Source organism: Moschus berezovskii, chromosome 19 (genome assembly GCF_049115385.1).
Source record: "Moschus berezovskii isolate FMDL1 chromosome 19, NW_MosBer_1.0, whole genome shotgun sequence".
Classification (NCBI taxonomy): Eukaryota; Metazoa; Chordata; class Mammalia; order Artiodactyla; family Moschidae; genus Moschus; species Moschus berezovskii.
The window spans coordinates 56773445-56793876 of NC_142478.1; the positions used below are offsets into that span (position 1 = coordinate 56773445).

Genomic DNA, 20432 nt, shown 5'->3' on the forward strand with positions numbered 1-20432 from the left:
ATGGGGTCACACAGAGTCGGACACGACTGAAGTGACTTAGCAGCAGCAGCAGAAGTCAAAAAAAAAAAAAAAGGCCTGTGACTTGCTCTAGATATCTGAGAGCCCCTAGAGGGCGCTCATTCTGCACTGGAGACTTGAAAGCATCTTTATTGCGAGAATTCACACACTGTACAATTTACCCATTTAAAACGTACAATTTGATGGTTCTTAGTATATTCACAGAGTTATACACTCATTATCACAGTCAGTTTTAGAATACTTTTATCACCACAAAAAAACAAACAAAAACCTAGCCCTTTAACTGTCACCTTCCTATCTTCCCATCCTCCCCTTCCCCAGGTAACCAGTAATCTAAATTCTTCCTGTCTTATAGTTTTGCCTGTCCTGGACACTTCACATCAATGGAAACAAACAACCTTTTGTGTCTGGCTTCTCTCAGCGCAATGTTTTCAAGGTTCATTCATGTTGTAGCCTGTGTCAGTATTTCATTCCTTTTTATGGCTGAATAATATTCCATTATTATTATGTATGGATAGATGACATTTTGTTCATCCATTCATCTTTTTTTTTTTAAAACTGTGCAACTCAGCTTGTGCCTTAGTTCCCCAATCAGAGCTCAAACCCAGGCCCTCTGCCATAGAAGCATGAAGTCGTAACCACTGGACCACCAGAAAATTCCCCTATCCATTCATCTTTTGATGGTCATTTGAGTTGTCTCCAGGTGGGTCTTTCCTGTCACTTCTGGGAAGGTTTAGACCCAGATTATTCAGCTCCAGAAGGCCCCATTTGCATTTTAATTAGACAGTGCTCTCAGGAATGGACTACAGTGTGAATATCAGGTCCTGGAGTTGACAACTCAGCAAGCATTGGACATAAACTTGGGATTTCTTGCCAGGGTGGAGCATTCCGACTTCCAGCCACAGTTCTGTGCCCAGGAAAGTATATCCCCCCAAGGGAATATTTATCTGTGGGTGTGAGGAGGAGTCCCTCTCACCTCTGTCTACACAGAACTCCCTTCACCTCAAGCTGTAAATAAGATCCTTAAGAGGAGCCCAAGATATTCAAGACTGACTACCTTTTTTTGTTTGTTTTGGCCACACCACACATAGCATGTGGGATCTTATTTCCCTCAATAGGGATGGCACATGCGCCCCCTGAAGCGGAAGCACGGAGTCTGAACCACTGCACTGCCAGGGAAGTATCAGTTTTAGCCATTCAAACCTGGCAAGTAATTATCAGAAGGGTGTATGAGACAGAAGCCCTCATGCTTGATGTTCCTGGCCGGTCTGTAGCACCCACTTAGGAGTTTGTGAATAACTACCAGATACCATTGTGAAAAATGTTGTAGATTTATAACCTGCCGATCCAGATTGTCTTCAGAGGCAGATAAATGTTAACCTACAGGACTTCCCTAGTGGTACAGTGGATAAGAATCCACCTGCCAATGCAGGGGACACAGGTTTGATCCCTGGTCTGGGAAGATGCCACATATCATGGAGCAACTAAGCCTGTGCCCCACAACTATTGAGCCTACTGTCTAGAGCCCAAAGCTGCAACTACTGAGCCCATACTCTCGAGCCCATCAGTCACAAGCACTGAGCCTGTGTGCTCCAACTACTGAAGCCCGTGCACCTAGAGCCTGCGCTCCGCAACAAGAGAAGCCACCGCAGTGAGAAGCCCTAGTACATCCACAAAGAGGAGCCCCTGCTTGCTGCAACTAAAGCCCCAATGCAGCTACGAAGACCTGGTGCAACCAAAAACAAACAAACAAATAAATTATTAAATGAAACAACATTAACCTACTCCAGTTTCTTCTCTAGCAGACAGTCCTTTCTTCCCCTGAGCCAGGGTGTGATCAGGGGTTGTGAAAGGGCTTCTTGCAGGGATGGGACTGAGGCTTGAAGCTGTGTCTTAGCCTGACTTTGGGAGACAGAAAACTAGACCATAGAGACACCACTCAGCTGGTGGCAGGGCAGCCCTGGACAAAGCCACAGCACAGGGGTTGTTTGCACCAGGAGAGAACTTCTGGGACAGCTGGCCAAGTACCTGAGGAGGAGAAGAGAACGTCTTAAGGAGAACTACAGCATCTATACCTACAGCCTGACTGACCCTGGGCAGACTCTGGATCTTAGATGAGCCAATCATGGATTTGGGATGGGAATTTGGAAAGAGCCAGTTAATTTCTGTGAGTGATTGGAACTGAGGTGGAACCATGAAATGGAACCAGTCTCTTTAAAAAAAAAATTTAAGCATTTCTTTCTTTTTTATTATTTACAAAATTTTTAAAATTTGTTTTTAATTGGAGGATAATTGCTTTACAATGTTGTCTTGGTTTCTGCCATGTCATCATGAATCAGCCATAGGTATACCTATGTCCAGGCTTCCCAGTGGCTCAGTGGGTAAAGAATCCGTCTGCAGTGCAGGAGATGCAGGAGACAAGGGTTTGATCCCTGGGTGGGGAAGATCCCCTGGAGCGGGGTCAAGCCTATTCTTGAGCAGGATTCTACTTCCACAACATTGCATGCAGTTTCTGTTTTCTCTTGAGTAGGAATCTTCAACCTGAGGACCAAGGGCTCCCAGAGCAGGAGTCCCTAAAACCACATCATTCATTCATTCGACAAATTATTAAGCAACTACTAGGTGCCAGGAATTTCTTCTAGGTCCTAGGAAGTCCAGTGAAGAAATACAAAAACTTCTCTTCCTGCACATATTACCATGCATGGACACAACAAACCAACTCACAGTGGAAATTTGAAGCCAATTAACCTAGACAGCATATTAAAAAGTAGAGACATTACTTTGCCAACAAAGGTCCGTCTAGTCAAGGCTATGGGTTTTCCAATGGTCATGTATGGATGTGAGAGTTGGACTATAAAGAAAGCTGAGTGCAGAAGAATTGATGCTTTTGAACTGTGCTGTTGGAGAAGACTCTTGAGAGTCCCTTGGACTGCAAGGAGATCCAACCAGTCCATCCTAAAGGAGATCAATCCTGGGTGTTCATTGAAAGGACTGATGTTGAAGCTGAAACTCCAATACTTTGGCCACCTGATGGGAAGAACTGACTCATTGGAAAAGACCCTGATGCTGGGAAAGATTGAGGGCAGAAGGAGAAGGGGACGACAAAGGATGAGATGGCTGGATGACATCATCGACTCAACGGATATAGGTTTGGGTGGACTCCGGGAGTTGGTGATGGACAGGGAGGCCTGGCATGTTGCGATTCATGGGGTCGCAGAGTCAGACATGACTGAGCAACTGAACTGAACTGAACTGAACTGAAGAGTTTATTTGCAGGGGTGAAAGTGAAAGTTGCTCAGTTGTGTTTGACACTTTGCGACCCCATGGACTATATAGTCCATGGAATTCTCCAGGCCAGAATACTGGAGTGGGTAGCCTATCCCTTCTCCAGTGGATCTTCCCAACCCAGGAATCAACCTGGGGCCTCCTGCACTGCAGGTGGATTGTTTACCAACTGAGCTATCAGGGAACTCAGTGGTAAAGAATCTGCCTGCCAATGCAGGAGACCCAGGTTCAATCCCTGGGTCAGGAAGATCCCCTGGAGAAGAGGATGACAACTCACTCCATTCTGTAGCCCACCAGAGGAGCCTGGTGGGCTGAAGTCCATGGGGGCAGCAAAGAGTCAGACACAACTGAGCAACTAAGCAAACATGCACACAAGCAAGGAGAACGGGCAGCTCATGTTCAAAAGACTCAAACTCTCTGATGGTTTTCAGGGGAAGGTTTTAGAGAAAGGGGTCCTGAGATGAGTGCTCAAGTGTGGAGTTAACAGGGTGATGTTTCAGGAATGTCAATCATCAACCTTCTGGTGGTTCCAACCAGTCTGGCTCTAGATGCCAGAGGACAGCATGTCATCACCAGCCTTCACCTGGAGGAGGGTGGGAGGTCTTAATTTCTGCTGAACAACTCAAAGATATGTGTCAGATGTTATCTATATCCCTTCAGAAGGAACTAGGAGTCCAGTGTCTCTTTTGTTCTCATCATTAACTGCTTAAGCCTGTTTGTTCTCCCTGGGGAAGGCCCAGGAGACTACAGCCTTTTTCCTACAAATGAGAAAAGGGGGGCATGGAGGGGCTTTTGTACTGGGAAGACCTCACAAGTTCCTGCTTGGTTTCAATTCCCCGTTTTCTTGATGATCCCCAATCCTGAGGGGAACAGGGCCAGGATAGGAAAAGGAACAAAGTTTCCAATAGAAAGATTAATCACAAACTTGGGAAACTGGGTTATTAGGGGAACTCAGTTTCAATACGGCAACATGACAATAACTGTCCAGTACAGGCAGAGGTTGTAATAGGTATTCATTGATCTATTACTGTTAACTATTAAGTTTTTCTGTGTTTTTGAAATTTTTCACTTAAAAGTTGAAAGACGGCTTCCCTGGTGACTTAGTGTTAAAGAATCCACCTGCCAATGCAGGAGACATGGGTTCAATGCCTGGTCCTGGAAGATCCCACATGACACACAGCAACTGAGCCTGTGTGCCACAACTTTTGAGCCTGTGCTCTAGAGTCCAGGAACGGCAACTACTGAGCCCATGTGTCGCAGCTACTGAAGTCTACACGCCCTAGAGCCCGTGCTCCGCAACAAGAGAAGTCACCACAATAAGATGCCTAGCACCACATCTAGAGAGTAATCCATGATTGCTGCAACTAAAGGAAAGCCTGCGCTGCAATAAAGAGCCAGCACAGCCTATATATATATATTTTTTTTTAAATTTGAAAGAAAATAATTCGCCTTCAAAGAGACAGATAATAGTGTTTGTGTGTGTGTGTTCTAATACACATGCGTGTGGCTAAGGAGAACATGAAACAGGATGAGAGTGGGAAAGAGAACAAGTCAGAAAGTATATATGGAGATTCCAGTTTTAAATACGGTGGTCTAGGGACTTCCCTGATGGACCAGTTGTTAAGAATCCACCTTCCAGTGAAGGGGACTCAGGTTCGACTCCTGGAGGAACTAAGATCCCACTTGCCTGTAGGGCAGCTAAGCTTGAGAGACACAACGAAGACCCAGCAAAGTGAAAATGTAAGAGTCAGACAAGACTTGGTGACTGAACGACAACAACAATATGTAGATAGATAAATACAGGATGATCCAGAAACTCCACACTGAGATGATGTTTGAATAAAACCCTGGAGAGCAGGGAGTGAGCCAGGCTGTTTTCTGGAGGAAGATATGGCCCACCTGGCAGAGGAGACAGAAGAGGCAAAGGCCCTGAGTCAAGAAGATGCCTAGCCTTTTCCAGGAACAGTAAGAAAGTTAAGTGTGAGGTTAGAGCAGAGAGTTTGGGCACACAGAGACAAGTTCAGAGAGAAGGGAGGGAGGCAGGCAGATGAAGGCATTGAAGCCACTATAGTCACTCTGGTTTTTACTCTGAGTGACCAGGGGAGCCGCCATAAGGAAGTGAGCAAGGACTGACTTGGACCGACTTGTGTATACCTAAGCCGGATGCATCTTGCAGGGTGAAGGGGCTATTTACAGCTTCCTTCTGCTTCTCTGAGGAGTCTAGTAGACCACAATAAAACAAAGAGCAGGTGTAATGTTGAAGCTGAAACTCCAATACTTTGGCCACCTCATGCGATGAGTTGACTCACTGGAAAAGAGTCTAATGCTAGGAGGGATTGGGGGGTGGGAGGAGACAGGGAGGACAGAGAATGAGATGGCTGGATGGCATCACCAACTCGATGGACATGAGTTTGAGTGAACTCCGGGAGTTGGTGATGGACAGGGAGGCCTGGCGTGCTATGGTTCATGGGGTCGCAAAGAGTCGGACACGACTGAGCGACTGAACTGAATGTTGATCTGGCCTTCAAATCTGTCCCTTTGTTTTTTCAATTAGGCAAAAAGGCTTGTGATCCTTTTCTGCCAGGTTCGGGCGTGGTATTTGCCATGGGGAACCCGGGGCAGGAGGAAAGGCGAACCTCCCGGGCACACCGTGCCCAAGCTCCGGGATATGAGGTCTCCCGGGCTCGCCCATCTGCCTTTGGCACCAGGATGGTGCCCGAGCCTGCACTCGATCTCCACGTGTCCAAAGACGTCCTTCCTCGTCGCGGAGGATCTGCAGCCTTCCCCATCCGCGGCCCCGCGAGTTCACAGTTTCCGCAGGAAGGGGCGGGCCCTGCCGGCTGGCTTTGCAGAGGCCCCGCGTTGCCATAGCGATCCCGGCCGGGCTCCGGACGCCAGAGTCTGAGCCTCAGGCGGCGATAGAAGCTGGAGGCTGCGGGCGGCCACCCCATCGCTGTTTGCCTGGAACTACAGATCCAGACTCCGCCCCCCAGGAGAGCGCAGGTGAGCGGTCGCAGGTGTGACGGGGAGGGGGCGAGCGCCTAACCTTCAGCCGTCTGAGCCCCTCTCGTTCCACCGTCCCTGGTGGTAATTATTGTTCTTCCGTATCAAAACAACCCGAGCAGAGTCCGCATACCGCGCTGTAAAGCTTTCTTCCTTTTTAATTTTTTTTCCTGGTCACGCTGCACGGCTTGAGGAATCTGACCAGGGAGCCCACCCGTGTCCCAGCAGTGAAAGCGCCTAGTCCTAACCATTGGACCACCAGGGAATTCCCCAAAGCTTTTTTTTCCTATCAGAAGCTCTGTGTATTAAGACCATAGCCTCCTCTAGGGTAGAATCTAAGTTCTTGAAAGTTAAAACAGAGGATATATTACACTGATGAAGAGTAATCATCCAGTGATGTCCTATATTAGATTTTGGATTCTCTTACAATTCTGAGTAAGCCAAGGAGAAAGTGTCAACTTGAGGCTAATGTGGCATTAACACCTTTCTTAACATTTGCCAATCTCAACTGTAAGCCCCAGTATCTAGCTAAGGCTTAAGAAATGATCATAAAATCTCTTTCTTGGATAAATGTATTGAATTTTAAAGTGAATTAATTTCAATATAAAGACTAATCATGGACTGCCCTGATGGTCCAGTGGTTAAGACTCCAAGCTTCTAATGCAAAGAGTGTGGGTTCGATCAGGGAATTAAGATCCCACATACTGCACAGCATGGCCAAATATATATTAAAAAAAAAAAGAAAAGATTAATCACAGTACTCACGGTACACGCAAATGGGAGGAAAAAAAAAGAAAAACATTAAATTGAGGACCTGAGACTGTTTCCCTCTGCCCAGTTCATGCCCTGGCTGTTTTCCTTGCTTTGAGTGCCTTTCCCAATTCCTGGGCATGATTGTCAAAGTACGTACTAGCCAGTACAGTTGGCCAACTTAGTCAGACTCCTGGAGGTCCCTGCTATGTCCCTGCAGGGAACTTCTTGATGGACAGGGCCCGGTGCAGAATGAAAATGAGGCCCTGGCTCAAGAAGTATTAGGAATTTTAAAAAAGTGATAGCAGAGCCAAGACCAAGCACATACCTTTCTAAGGACCAGGCCCTGTGCAGCTATTCAGGTTGGACATCTGTGATGCTGGCCCTGAATGGGTGGATGCCTGGAACACCATGATCTCCTGAAACCTGCTCAGCCTTGAGGTCATCCTCATTGGTCAATAACTGCCTGCTGATGGTTAAATAGTTCTCTGCACTGGGCAGGGAGGGTAGGAGAGCCCTGGTCTGATGGAAAAAAACCTAACCAGGCAGACAGGAAAAGTACCCAAGCAGAGGGCAGAGGGCAGAGGTAGCAGGATGATCAATTGTCCTGGTGTGTCTGGGGTTGTCCCAGTTCTAGCTCTGAAAGTTCAGTGTCCTGGGAAACCCCTCAATCCCAGGGAAACAGGGACAGGTGGTCATCCTAGAGACAGTATCTTTAGTTGATGCGCTCTCCTGACAGCTCACAAACCCCTGCAAAGTGAGCCCCTGGACTTTTCCACCAGAGGCAGGACCTGGGGCCTAAAGTGCTAGATGCCGAACCAGTGGTGGTAATGGGATGTCCCTGGGTGCTGTGCCACAGGACTGTCTGCCCGCCAGACAAGAGTGGCCTGGCTAGGTCCCAACTCCCCTATAGTGGGTCCCAGTGCTTACCACTCCAGCATCCACTCTGATTGGTCATGAGCGAGTGAATGAGTGTTAGTTGCTCAGTTATGTCCTTTGCAACCCCATGAACTGTAGCTCATCAGGCTCCTCTGTCCATGGAATTCACCAGGCAAGAACACTGGAGTGTGTTGCCATTCTCTTCTCCAGTGGACTTTCCCAGCCCAGGGATGGAACTCAGGTCTCCCACATTGCAGGCACATTCTTTACCGTCTGAGCCACCAGGGAAGCCCCTGAATGGTGGTCATACTGATTATTAATGTGACTTTCACCCTCTCCCCAGGGCAGCTTCTTCCTGATGTCATCACAAACCCCTCTGATCTACTGGTTTCCCTGGGTTCCATCCCAAGCAATTGTGCCATCAGGTTCCCCGCCCCAGGGGGCCCCAAGGGAGGCAAGGGAAGAGACATCCGAGCATCAGTCCAACACAAAAGAATCCCCCCCAAGGGCTGCTCATCTGCCCTGGGCACTCAGAACACACATGACTCACACCAGCTGACCTCAGATAAGTGTCTCTCCAGGAAGTCCCAGGATCCCAGCATTCCTTGGAGCAAACTGAACCCCTGATGTCCCTAACCCTTTGCTAGCACCCTCTGGCCCCACAGAAGCAGCCAACATGCCTATCTTCAAGTGCCCGCAAAAGTCGGAGCCCCTGTGGAAGGAGTGGGACCAGAAGGCCCAGAAGAACGGACTGAGGCACCAGGTGTTCGCTGTCAATGGCGACCACTACGTGGGCGAGTGGAAGGACAACATGAAACACGGTAAGTGGGGGGCCCTTGGGGACTCAGGGGTGAGTATGGGGTCTGGGCCCCGGTGGACCACTGGAGCCAAGGAAGCAGCTTCCAGAGCTCATTGGGGACATAAGATACATCGCCGAGGGGTGAATGCTGACTAGGACCAGCCAGGGGAATCCTTGTGCTGGGGCTCTGAAATCGAACTCAACCCTGGCTTCAGGTGAGCAGAGGGGCCAGAAGGAAACAAAGCTGTCTTTGACACCAGCCACCGCCTCAGCTGGGACTCCCAGGACAGCAGCTCATTCTCTACCCTCTGAGACCTGCACTAAGCATGGAGCTGGCTAGCAGGAGGGAAAGGTGGCCTCCAGAAACCACCTTGCAACTGGGATTCTGGTCTTCCAGCTCAGTCCTTCAAACCAGCAGGGGGCGAAACAGGACATCTTCCACCACATTTCCACCCTGCAATGGCTGGGGCTCCCAGGGTGGAGTACGGACTCCTTGTGATACATCTGAGCCCTGAAGAAAAAAAAGAAAGTTTTTATTCAAAAAAGGTGTTATGGCTTCTCTGTCTAGTCTTGCAATTCCAGATTCTTGCCTCTTGGCCACTCTTCTCTCCTGCCTTCCTGCGTTAAGTGCTTGAGTCCATAAACCTGGGTCAACCTCAGCTCCATCAACCGTGACCTTGAGAGATCTACTACACCACTCTGAGCCTCAGTCTCCCCATCTGTAAAATGGGAATAATACATATCTGTTAAGAGATACCATCTATCAAATACGTAGCCAAGGATCTGTGCAGAATGGGAACTTCTTGAATGTTCTCTAAGGGCTGAGCACAACACAGGATATTATTCAGACTTTCCTTGTTCAAGAAGCCCCCAAAAGTTGAACCGACCCCACGCATAACACAACACCCACCCTCAGCACTGACTTAAAGGCCAGGTTTTATGCAGCTGCCTGGAGCTCTTTGTGTGGTTAAGGATGACTGCCTGTGTGTTTCAATCTTTGTGGGCAGCCTGTGATGTGGACCGAGCCCTGGACTAAGAGTCAGGACCCTGAAGTTCTGAGCCTGGCTCTATTACTGAGAGGCTGTGTGACTTTGGGTAAGTCATTTCCCATTGTCTGGACTTGGCTGCCCTACCTGTGATATGACCTTGCAGGCTGGTGTAAACAACTCTTCATACCCTGCAGTGTGACTGGACCCTGCCTCAAGGGCAAACATCAATGATAGCATCTTTTCCATTTTCAGGCATTGTCCTAAGTATTATACATACATTAATGAATTTAGTGATCAGAGAAGGCAACGGCACCCCACTCCAGTACTCTTGTCTGGAAAATCCCATGGACGGAGGAGACTGGTGGATTACAGTCCGTGACTGAGTGACTTCACTTTCACTTTTCACTTTCATGCATTGGAGAAGGAAATGGCAACCCACTCCAGTGTTCTTGCCTGGAGAATCCCAGGGATGGCGGAGCCTGGTGGGCTGCCATCTATGGGGTCACACAGAGTTGGACACAACTGAAGTGACTGAGCAGCAGCAGCAGAACAACCCCATGAGATCTTCTTGTCCCCATTTTACAGATGAGGTACCTGAGACCCAGAGAGTTAAATTACTTGCACTAGATCAAAAAGCTGGGTTTGTTCCTGAGCTACCAAGGACTGAAACACAAGTTGGCACGCATAGTGGTACTCCACACATATTGTATTCATCCCTTTGTTTAACAAATATTGGTCACCTCCAACATGCCAGGCACTGTTCTCCCGTGCTGGAAATAGAGCAGTGAACAGAACAGACCAGTATGTGCCCTTGTGAAGTGTACATTCTCCTGGAAGACACAGACAGTAGACAATACATGATAAATAAGTGAATTATCTATTATGTTAGGAGTTGACAAGTGATGTGGAAAGAAATAGAACAGGGTGAGTGGTTAAAAGAAGCTTATATTAATTTTTTTCAATATTTATTTATTTGGCTGAGTTGGTTCTTAGTTGCAGCATGCAGGATCTTCGATTACAGCATATGCGGGATCTAGGTCCCTGACCAGGGATGGAACCTGGTTCCTCAGCATTGGGAGTGAAGAGTCTTAGCCATTGGACCAGGAGGGAAGTCCAGAAGCTTATATTAAATAATTTTAACTGAGATGGTCAATGAAAAAATGATTTTTGAATAAAGACTTGCAGGAGGTAGGGAGTGAGTGAATATTGGGGAAGAGTTTTCCAGGCCAGAGGAGAAGCAGGTACAAAAGCCTTGAAGCGGAAGCATACCTGGTGGGTTCCAGGAACGACAGGGCCACCAGGAATTGGAAGGCAGAATGGAAAATAGGAGAGGAGGACACAGAAGGGGTTGGTGTGACTGAAGAAATGTGCAGAACATTCTCCAGAAATCCTGACCATCTGGTGTAAACACTCAGTATTATTAAAAGTTGAAGCTGAAACACCAAAGGGGAAAATTCCTGCTTGGGGTTTGCTCTATGGGTTTGGCGTCGGGGCAAAGCACTGTAGAAATAGACCTCTCTTGGAGTTTCTCTGGGTGCTAGGGTGGTCTATGTACGAGGCAGATACCCCGCTCAGTCCTTGAGAACTGTCCAGTCCAGGTGCCCGAGGCCCAGGCAGACAGAGCACCTGTCTCCCTGCACCGGCCCCATGAAGGCCATGTTTGCAGTGTTGTCCCATCTTTGTGTCACCAGGGAAAGGAACACAGGTCTGGAAGAAGAACGGAGCCATCTATGAGGGGGACTGGAAGTCTGGGAAGCGAGATGGCTATGGCACCCTCAGCATTCCTGACCAAGAGACCGGAAAGTACAAGAGAGTCTACTCAGGCTGGTGGAAAGGCGATAAGAAATGTGTGAGTGGTTCCCATCATGCTCTGGGGTGTGGGCCAGGCTGAAAGAAGCCTTTGTGTGTGTGTGCCTGTGCGTGTGTGTGCGTGTGTGTGTGTGTGTGTAGGGGGAGCAGTCAGAGAGGCCTGGGAAAAAAGGGAGGGGGATCTAGGGGAAGAGAACAGGGTTCTGCGTGGGTGGGAGAAGGAAGGGGTGGGGGAACCATCAAGACTTCTCAGAACAAAACCCAGAAACAGGAAGCAGGAGGAGAGGGCCCAGGGAGGAACCCATGAAACCCTGTGGCTACAAGAAGCCAGCCAGCCTGTGAGGGGCAAAGTCTCCTCCCCCACCTCCCCAACTCATTTCCTGGCTTTCTTTTCCCCTGGCATCCCTTTCTGAGAATACCCCTTCTGTTAGGACTGGATAAGAGGTGGGTGGGGGGTGTGGAAAAGTGAGAGCAAGAAAGCAGATGCTACACCCTTTGCCAAGAGAAGGTCCTGAGGGTAGAAGGCAGCCAGAGGCATGCCCCCAACCCATAAACATCTGACTCCTCACCACAGGTCATGGAGACAGATAATCATACAGTACTGCTATTGAGCAACTGCTATTATGACCCTGGAATATGATATACTGTATGTAAGGTCGCGAAAACGGGTGTCTCAAGCTGTAAGGAAATAACCCAGACACCAAGGGAAAGTAACAGGCTTTATTGGCAGTGCACTCCCGGGCAGAACCCACTGACTGCAAGAATGGGCACAAGGAGTTCTGCCCCGAACAAAGTCAGGGTGCGATTTTTATGCCTTCGGGGCAGGAAGTGGCATCATATAACCTGGACAGGCTTAAAATAAGGTAAAGCTCGGGAAAGCAAGATTGCGAATGGTCAGCTAGTCAAGGTGGCGAGACCGGGTTGGTCACTCTGGAGGTCAGGAAGGAGGGTAGATCTTGGCAGCGGTTTGGTGGGACTTTTTCCCTCCGGTGGGGGATGGAGAGGGGAAGAAAGAGCCAAGATAGCCACCGGGAAGGGGAAGCCAAGAAGGCCACCAGGGTCCGACCTTACACTGTAGAATTCCACATCAACATCAAAATCATCATCATTATTTTCCTCTCACTGATGAGGAAACATGCTTAGAAAGGTGCAGCCGGTGAAGTGCCTCACCTGGGGTCACACTGATGGCAAGTTGTAGACCCCAGGATTTCATGATCTCTGCTCTGAAAATGTTTCTTGGCCAGTGGGGGACAAAGATCCCCGAATAAATAATTTATATTGTATAATAAGGTTCTAGGATTGAGGTTTTCACAGAAAGTCCAATGGAAGTTCACTGAGAATTCAGGGCAGGCTTCCTGTAGAAGGTGACACCATAAGAAGCAAGGTGTTAGGGAGTGAAAAAGGAGAAGGGGAAGTAGCAAAGGCTGCAGAAGTTGTTAAAGGAAGGAAATATTAAACAGCAAGGTGTGTCTACCCACAGACACAGAGGAGGCAGAGAGAGGAGGGGTAGGAGGGGGCCTTGAAGGTTATGTGGGGAATTAGGATTTTTGAGGAGTAGATTTGGGCTGCATAAGCCAGACCCTTCAGATGTGATCTGTGGGGACCCCATGGTGACTCTCTGCGCATGATAAGTGCTCCTGTTCGTTTTTTGGGGAGAAAGTCCATAGCTTTGATCTCATTGCCAGGCATCTGCGACTTTTAATAGGGTCAAATCAGAGTTGGGAAGATAGAACAAACGTGATGAGACAGGCCATGTAAAAGATCCTCCCAGCAGTCACATGGCAGATGCATGGGATGAGGGGAAGAACGGGAGAGTGGAGGAGGAAGATCAGTGAGAAGGGGCGAAAGGGTGGCCTGAGGGAAGGCGGTAGCACAAGGGTAGCGGGAAATGGAAGGCCTGGGAGATTTTACAAAACAGGACCGTCAGCTTGGATGCAGGGCTTGGGGAGGAAGGAGGGAAGAAGCCCAGGTGCTTTGGGTACCAGGGAGGATGGTGGGAGTTCCCAGTGCTGTGGGGCGCGGTGAACAAGGACACCTTCGTGCTTTCAGGGCTATGGGATCCAGTTTTTCGGACCCAAGGAGTATTATGAGGGTGACTGGTGTGGCAACCAGCGCAGCGGGTGGGGCCGCGTGTACTACAGCAACGGAGACATCTACGAGGGCCAGTGGCGTAACGACAAGCCAGAAGGGGAGGGCATGTTGCGCCTGAGTGAGTGTCCAGCCCCGTCCCAAAGGCCTGCCGGCCACACCCTCTCGGCCACCCCGTCAAGGCACACTCCTCCGGGGCCAGGCAAGGCCGGGCTCTGGCCACGCCCATCGGGCCACGCCCCTGCATAGCCCTGCTCGGGATGGGGGGTTAAGGTGAATGACAGGGGACAAGACCCGGTCCCTGCCTTCGGCGAGTTTATACTCTAAAAGGGGTGCCTAGCAATAAATACAAACAATTGAGACTTTGGCTTTTGGTCCACAGTAATCATAGCCCACACTTAGGCTGCCCTGAGCTCATTATATCCACACTACCATTCTGTACGGGAACTGCCTGTGGCTCAGATCGTGAACTCCTTAATGCAAAATTCAGACTTAAATTGAAGAAAGTAGGGAAAACCACTAGGCCATTCAGATATGACCTAAATCAAATCCCTTAGGATTATACAGTGAAAGTGACAGTTTCAAGGAATTAGAGTGGCTGAACAAGTATGGATGGTGGTTGGTAACATTGTACAGGAGGCGGTGATCAAAACCATCCCCAAGAAAAAGAAATGCAAAAACGCATTTTTGCATTTTTGTCTGAGGAGGCCTTACAAATAGCTGAGAAAAGAAGAGAAGTGAAAGGCAAAGGAGAAAAGGAAAGATATACCCATCTGAATGCAGAGTTTCAAAGAACAGCAAGGAGAGATAAGAAAGCCTTCCTAAGTGAACAGTGCAAAGAAATAGAGGAAAACAATAGAATGGGAAAGACTAGAGATCTCTTCAAGAAAATTAGAAATACCAAGGGAACATTTCATGCAAAGATGGGCTCAATAAAGGACAGAAACGGTATGCACCTAACAGAAGCAGAAGAGATTAAGAAGAGGTGGCAAGAATACACAGAGAAGAACTATACAAAAAAGAGCTTAATGACCCAGATAACCACGATGGTATGATGGTATGACTCACCTAGAGTCCATAGATTTAACATCACTGTCCCTCCAGACTGTGACCTGTAGAAGGGCTGGGACTGTGTCTGTTTTTTCCCCACTGTTTCCCCAGTGCCTGCTGTGTAGTAGATACTCTTGGTGAGGACACAAACCAGAACCTAGGCTCCTGAAAACTGGGGAGGGTTAAGGCAGCCACTATGTCATTCTTAATCCTCCCTGCACCCTGCTTCCATTCCTGATTTTAGTGTGTACCTCCTACTAATAGCCTGCATTTAGTGAGCACCTGCTGTGGCCCACACAGTGAAGGAATTCTAAGTGCAGGCTTTCTAAGGCTTGGAGTCTGGAACCAGCTCTTACTAGTTGTGGGACCTTGGGCAATTAACCTCCTTAAACTCTCTATGCTTCGGTTTTCTCATCTGTCAAGTAAGGGAAAAATAAAGCTTACCTAAAGTTATTGTGAAGATTAAGTGAGGTTTATATTTGTAAAACGCTTAGCATGACATAGAATAAATAGTAGGCGCTCAGTATCAGTACATGCTTGTATAGCAGAGCTCAGCAAACTATGGGCCAAATCCAGCCCCGAACATGTTTTTGTAAATAAAATTTTGTTGGCACACAGATGTGCTCGTTCACTTATGTATTGTCCAATGGCAGAGGTGACCATCTGTGGCAGAGACCCGCAGTGCCGAAAATCCTATCTGCCACTTTGCATAAAAGGTTTGTTGATCTCTGATCTGGAGTTTATCCAGTACTTTTCTAAGTTCTTTTTATGTACAGATTCATTTAATCTTTACAATCATTTAATGAGGGAGGTGCTACTCTGGTCCTCATTTTACAAATGAGGAAATGAGACAAAATGGCTACATGACTTGCTCAGGGTCACACAGCTCATGTCTGAGCTGAGACATGTCAGATTTATCATTATTATTTTTACAACATCACCACAATCCAATGGGAAGTGGAACTGATTCCCAGTTAAGAGCAGGGGCTCCTGGGCTGAACAGGATTTGGTTTGAAACCCTTCCTACTTCTGTGACCTTGAGCAAATCAATCAAATTTCTGGAGCTTTTCAAGTTTCATGTATAAAATGGAATCCTTTACCCTTCACAGAACTGTTTTTGTGAGAAGTGAGGTCAGAAGCAGCATGGAATCTGGCACAGAGTAAGTGCTGGAAAAGCACTGCCTGTTAGTATTATTAGCTATATTTTTTACAGGCAGGAAACGATGTCGCTTATCTAAGTTCAAGTAGGTAGCTGAGGTGAGGTGATATGTGAACCAAGTCTGAAACCACCGACACCCCGGGGCTCTTTGGCTCTCTGGTGGGCATGATGTCTAGCCTGGGAGTGGCAGAAGGTCCAGCCCGCAGGGGAATGTGGTGGGCCAGCACCCATGACCCCCTGTCTTTTCCCCAGAGAACGGGAACCGCTATGAAGGCAATTGGCAGAGAGGTGTGAAGAATGGTTCGGGGCGTTTCTTCCACCTGGACCGTGGTCAGCTGTTTGAAGGCTTCTGGGTGGATGATGTGGCCAAGTGTGGCACAATGATTGACTTCGGCCGTGATGAGGCCCCCCAGCCCACCCAGTTCCCCATTCCTGAGGTGGGCAGCTCTCCCCAGGATCCTGGGACCACACCCACCCTACAGACAGGAAACAGCAGCCCCCAGCCAGCCACACCCAACCTGAGTCCAGCCCAGTCAGGAAGTGGACAAGGTTTTGTTTTCAGTCAGGGCATCCCCCAGGGAGACTGGCAGTACCCCCACAAAGCAGGCAACACCCCCAAAGCTGGCAGCACCCCCACAGGGCAGGCAGTGTCCCAAAGGCTGACAGCTTGGGTCTTCTCCACACTCCTCAGACCAACCCCTGCCACTTCCCTCCAGGTCAAAATTCTAGATCCTGATGGTGTGTTGGAGGAAGCCTTGGCCATGTTCAAGAAGACAAAAGAAGATTGATGCCAGGTGAGAGGCGGGCATGCCAGCCACCCTCTGATGTGGTCTGGGCAACTCCTGGGCTCTCCTCTGGTCAGGAGGGATCAGGGGCAGGTCCATACAGGACTTTGCCTCCAAAGTCCTACTGGTTGTTTTTGCTTCCTCTCCTTGGAATCTCTTTTCCCTGGGACCTCTGTGGCGGTTCTGTGCATAAATAAGAATCTGTGCTCCCAATGCAGGGGGCACAGGTTCAATCCTTGGTTGGGGAGCTAAGATCCAGCATGCCACCTGGTGTGGCCAAATGAACAAGCACACACACACACCCTCTTTTTCCTGTAGATGTCCTGCCCAGATCCTCTCACTGTGGGCTTATGGGATTGGACTCAGGTGGTCTGCTCACCCCAGAGTGCCCTTGAGTACCAATGTTTGCCCTGGCCCTCTACTTGCCCATCTGTCCTGTGGGGCCTTGTTCGTGCAGTCCCTCCTGGTGGGTATTAGTGGGGTCGAGGAGAGAGCACTGGTACAGCATCTTTGAAACGCCAGCTCCCACCACTCCTCACCCTTGCAGAGAGAACACCAGCGCTTCAGGAGGAATTCAAACCGGAGTCACCCAACTGCTCGGACCGGTGCGGCTCCTGTTGGAGGAGCAAGTGGGTACACACCCTTGGCACCCTCAGAAGGCACCTTACTCCTCCCAGCACTGGCTCATTCCTTCCCAGGAGGAGGCCAGTACTTCTCTCCCCTGCTGGCCTTGGGGACACTCTTGTTACTGCCTTTTTCCTTGGACCTCATCTCTGAGTGCACCAGAATAAAGGACCCTGGCGGCAAGAGCCGGGTGCCTACGGTGGGTGGCGGTGGGGTGTGTGTGTGTGTGTCTGTGTGTGCAGGGTCCCTCGGGAGGGATTTCAGATGGAGAAGTGAAATGTCCCCACAGGCCACATGGATTTCCCTTGGGGCAAAGTGGGGTGGTGCTTCCAGGTCTCTGATCAGATAACTGATCTCTGTCTCATTCCAGAAATGAGACAGAGCCTGCATCAGGCTCCACTCTTCACTAAGATTCGGCATTGAAACCTGACCTGGCTTCTCACCCTAACATAGGAGCTCCCAACCTTGGAATCCCGTGGGAGATGTAAAAGCTAAGAATGCCCAGATTCCACACCCAGAGAGCCTCATCTGTCTAGGATGAGACCTGGGCCTTCCAGAAGTTCCCCAGCTTGACTCTAGTGTGCAGCTAGGGCACAGAACTTCTGACTGACTGGCTTTGTGAACCTAAGCAAGTGACCTCAGTTGTCCTGTCTGTAAAATGGGAACCTCAGAGATCTCACGGGGGTGGGGTGGGGGGCTGTTGTGAGGATCTCCTGGCAGATATAAAGACAACAGATAACATGAGGTTATTGAGGTGAGTTGTAAGCAGATATCCACGAAAGGCTTTGCAAAATTTTGGACAACATTCCTGCAAGATAAGAGCAACTCTTACATAATGTTTATGAATAGGAGTTCTGCAGTCAGACTGCTGCAGAATGTGAATCCCAGCACTGATTTCTTAGCTGTGTGTTCTTCTGTACGTCATCCGCCCTCTCTGTTCTCCAGCTTTCCTCTCCTAGTCTGGGACAATAATAGTACTTACCACCCAAAGTTACTGTGGTACTAGAAGAATGGAATAAGGTGTGGTTCTAATCTGAGGGTGATTTTGCTCCCCTTCCTTCCTCGGGGACATCTGGCCAAGTCTAGAGACACTTTCGGTTGTCAGAACTGGCAGGGAAGAGTCCTACTGGTACCCCGTGGGTAGCGGTTGGGAACCTGCTGAACATGTTATAATGTAAACATTCCACAGAAGAATTCAACCCAACCTCACTGGTATAAAACCATGAAAGAACCCTGAAACATCAGTGTTCATAAAGCCCTTGGCAAATGCCCACCACATATTAAAGGACTCAGAAAAGCATTCACTGATGTTATTGAGATTCTCTCTGCCACTGGAACCCTAAGCAGGTGGCCTGATCCACAGCAGGGTTCTCAGTCGGCACCTCTGAGGCCAGGAAGCTGAGCCTGGTTGCCTCTGGACACACCGTTAACCAGATACAGAGTCACTCGCCGCGAGGCCCAGTGCTGACAGCTTTACATGAGTGCTCTCTCGTGATCCCTCAATGACCTATGAGATGTCCTGCTATTATTCACATCATTTTAGAAGAAACTGGGGTTCAGGGAGGCTCACAAGCCACCAAATTAGAAAGTGCCTGTGCTTAAACTTAGGCCTGTCTGCTCAGACAGTTGAGAATAGGTGGCGGTGAGAACAGTAGCAATGTGTGTAGACCTTTTTTTTAGAAGTAGGGTGTGTTCTTGTTTATGTATAAAATCTCTAGATGGGATCAAAATATACTGGCAACTGTGGTTGTCTCTGTGGAGAATTGGGAACCTGGAAACAAGGGAGCAACAGCAACTTTTCACTGCTGTATTTGGAACCTATGAACATATTATCTATTCAAAAACATCAAATTGAAATTAAAGACTGTTCTTTTAACTGTCCATGTTTCCCTCACAAGTTGCCTGTGTTTGAGTATCTGGAGTGCTAGTTAGAGAGAGATTCCAGGGAATTCCCTGCAGGTCCAGTGGTTAGGTCTTGGCATTTTCAAGGCAAAAAGATTCCAGAGACATACCCAGACCAACTTATATTGGAACCTGCAGTAGGGCAGATTCCAATAGATTGGAAATCCTCCTTTTACAAGCCAATCTGATGATTCCTGAGTTCAGCCAAATTAAGAAAAGAAAACCAAACACTCAGGAAGACTCCACTTGGACCACAGGTAGGGGGGTGGGAATCTCAGAGAAGGACGGAAGAAGATGCCCAGGTCTTCTCTGGGGAGCCAGTGATTTTTCACACAGGGGTACCTGCTCCACCCTACTCAGTCCCAGTCAGAGGGCCATCTGGAGACAGAAGAGGGGGTGGGTCTTGGTACATGTGATAACAGGACGGAGGCTAGAAGCTGCAATAGGAAAAAAGGGCTCCCTTCCCCACTCAGCCCACCAAGCTGCTGCTGGCCATGTCCAACTCTATACAGAAGGACAAGAGCTTAAGGAAGGCCATGCATGCACATGTGCTAAGTTGCTTCAGTCGTGTCCGACTCTTTGCAACCCCACGGACTGTAGCCAGCTGGGCTCCTCTGTCCATAGGATTCTCCAGGAAAGAATACTGGAGCGGGCTGTCATGCCCTCCTCCAGGAGATCTTCCAGACCCAGAGATCGAACCCATGTCTCCTGCATCTCTTGCAGATTCTTTACCTACTGAGTCACCTAGTAAGACCAAAGAAGGCCACACTTACCCCCATGAACCCTCACTTCGTTCGGTCAGAGCACTTTGTTTTTGTAAAACGACTTTCTATGTCAGGGTTATGGGACAGAACAGGGCTCTCAAATTCAAAGGCCCTCTGGGGCCAGACAAGTAACATAGGAAGCTGGGCTGGTGTTACACACTAGGGAGTGGTGGGGGCTGGGGCAAATTCATTTCCTGGGAAGAAGGAGCTGCAACTCAGCTCCTGTTCACTGTGGCTCTGCAAGAAGGTAGGCCAGTAATGCCACTGCTGGACCTTCCAATTTCTTCAGCAATGCCAGAATCAGCCGATGTAAGATTTCTGGGAGTGTCTAGGCTCCAAGCCAGACTTACTTCCAGGTTTGAATTCTGCCCAATAATTACTTACCCTCTTTGGACAACAATTTCATGTCATCTGAAAAATGGAGATAAAATTCCTGCCAAAATGCACAACCTGATCATAAAAATGAGGAAATACCAGAGGAACTAGATGGAGGTTGCATTCTACAAAACCACTGGCTTAAACTCTTCA

At 48.7% G+C, this 20432-nt stretch overlaps 1 protein-coding gene across 3 annotated transcripts; it reads left to right on the top strand.

Moving 5' to 3' along the window:
• The first annotated feature begins 5835 nt into the window (after positions 1–5835).
• On the top strand, positions 5836–19123 carry MORN3 (MORN repeat containing 3). 3 transcript variants are annotated; one of them, XM_055405390.2, is made up of 7 exons: positions 5836–6306; positions 8517–8756; positions 11415–11572; positions 13582–13741; positions 16082–16266; positions 16546–16623; positions 17162–19123. In XM_055405390.2, the coding sequence occupies exons 2-6, from the start codon at positions 8612–8614 to the stop codon at positions 16615–16617; spliced, it is 720 nt and encodes a 239-aa protein (XP_055261365.2). In that variant the 5' UTR covers positions 5836–6306; positions 8517–8611; the 3' UTR covers positions 16618–16623; positions 17162–19123. The 3 variants fall into 3 exon arrangements, with proteins under 3 accessions (XP_055261365.2, XP_055261364.2, XP_055261363.2); XM_055405389.2 differs by having other exon boundaries at positions 8601–8756; XM_055405388.2 differs by having other exon boundaries at positions 5851–6306; positions 8583–8756.
• Positions 19124–20432: the final 1309 nt, after the last annotated feature.

Excerpts from the sequence above, each read along its gene's own strand:
- MORN3 (XM_055405390.2), top strand. The coding sequence starts at position 8,612 with ATGCCTATCTTCAAGTGCCCGCAAAAGTCGGAGCCCCTGTGGAAGGAG. Across the intron at positions 8,757-11,414 it reads GAAGGACAACATGAAACACG|GGAAAGGAACACAGGTCTGG; the intron begins GTAAGTGGGGGG and ends TTGTGTCACCAG. Across the intron at positions 11,573-13,581 it reads GGAAAGGCGATAAGAAATGT|GGCTATGGGATCCAGTTTTT; the intron begins GTGAGTGGTTCC and ends TCGTGCTTTCAG.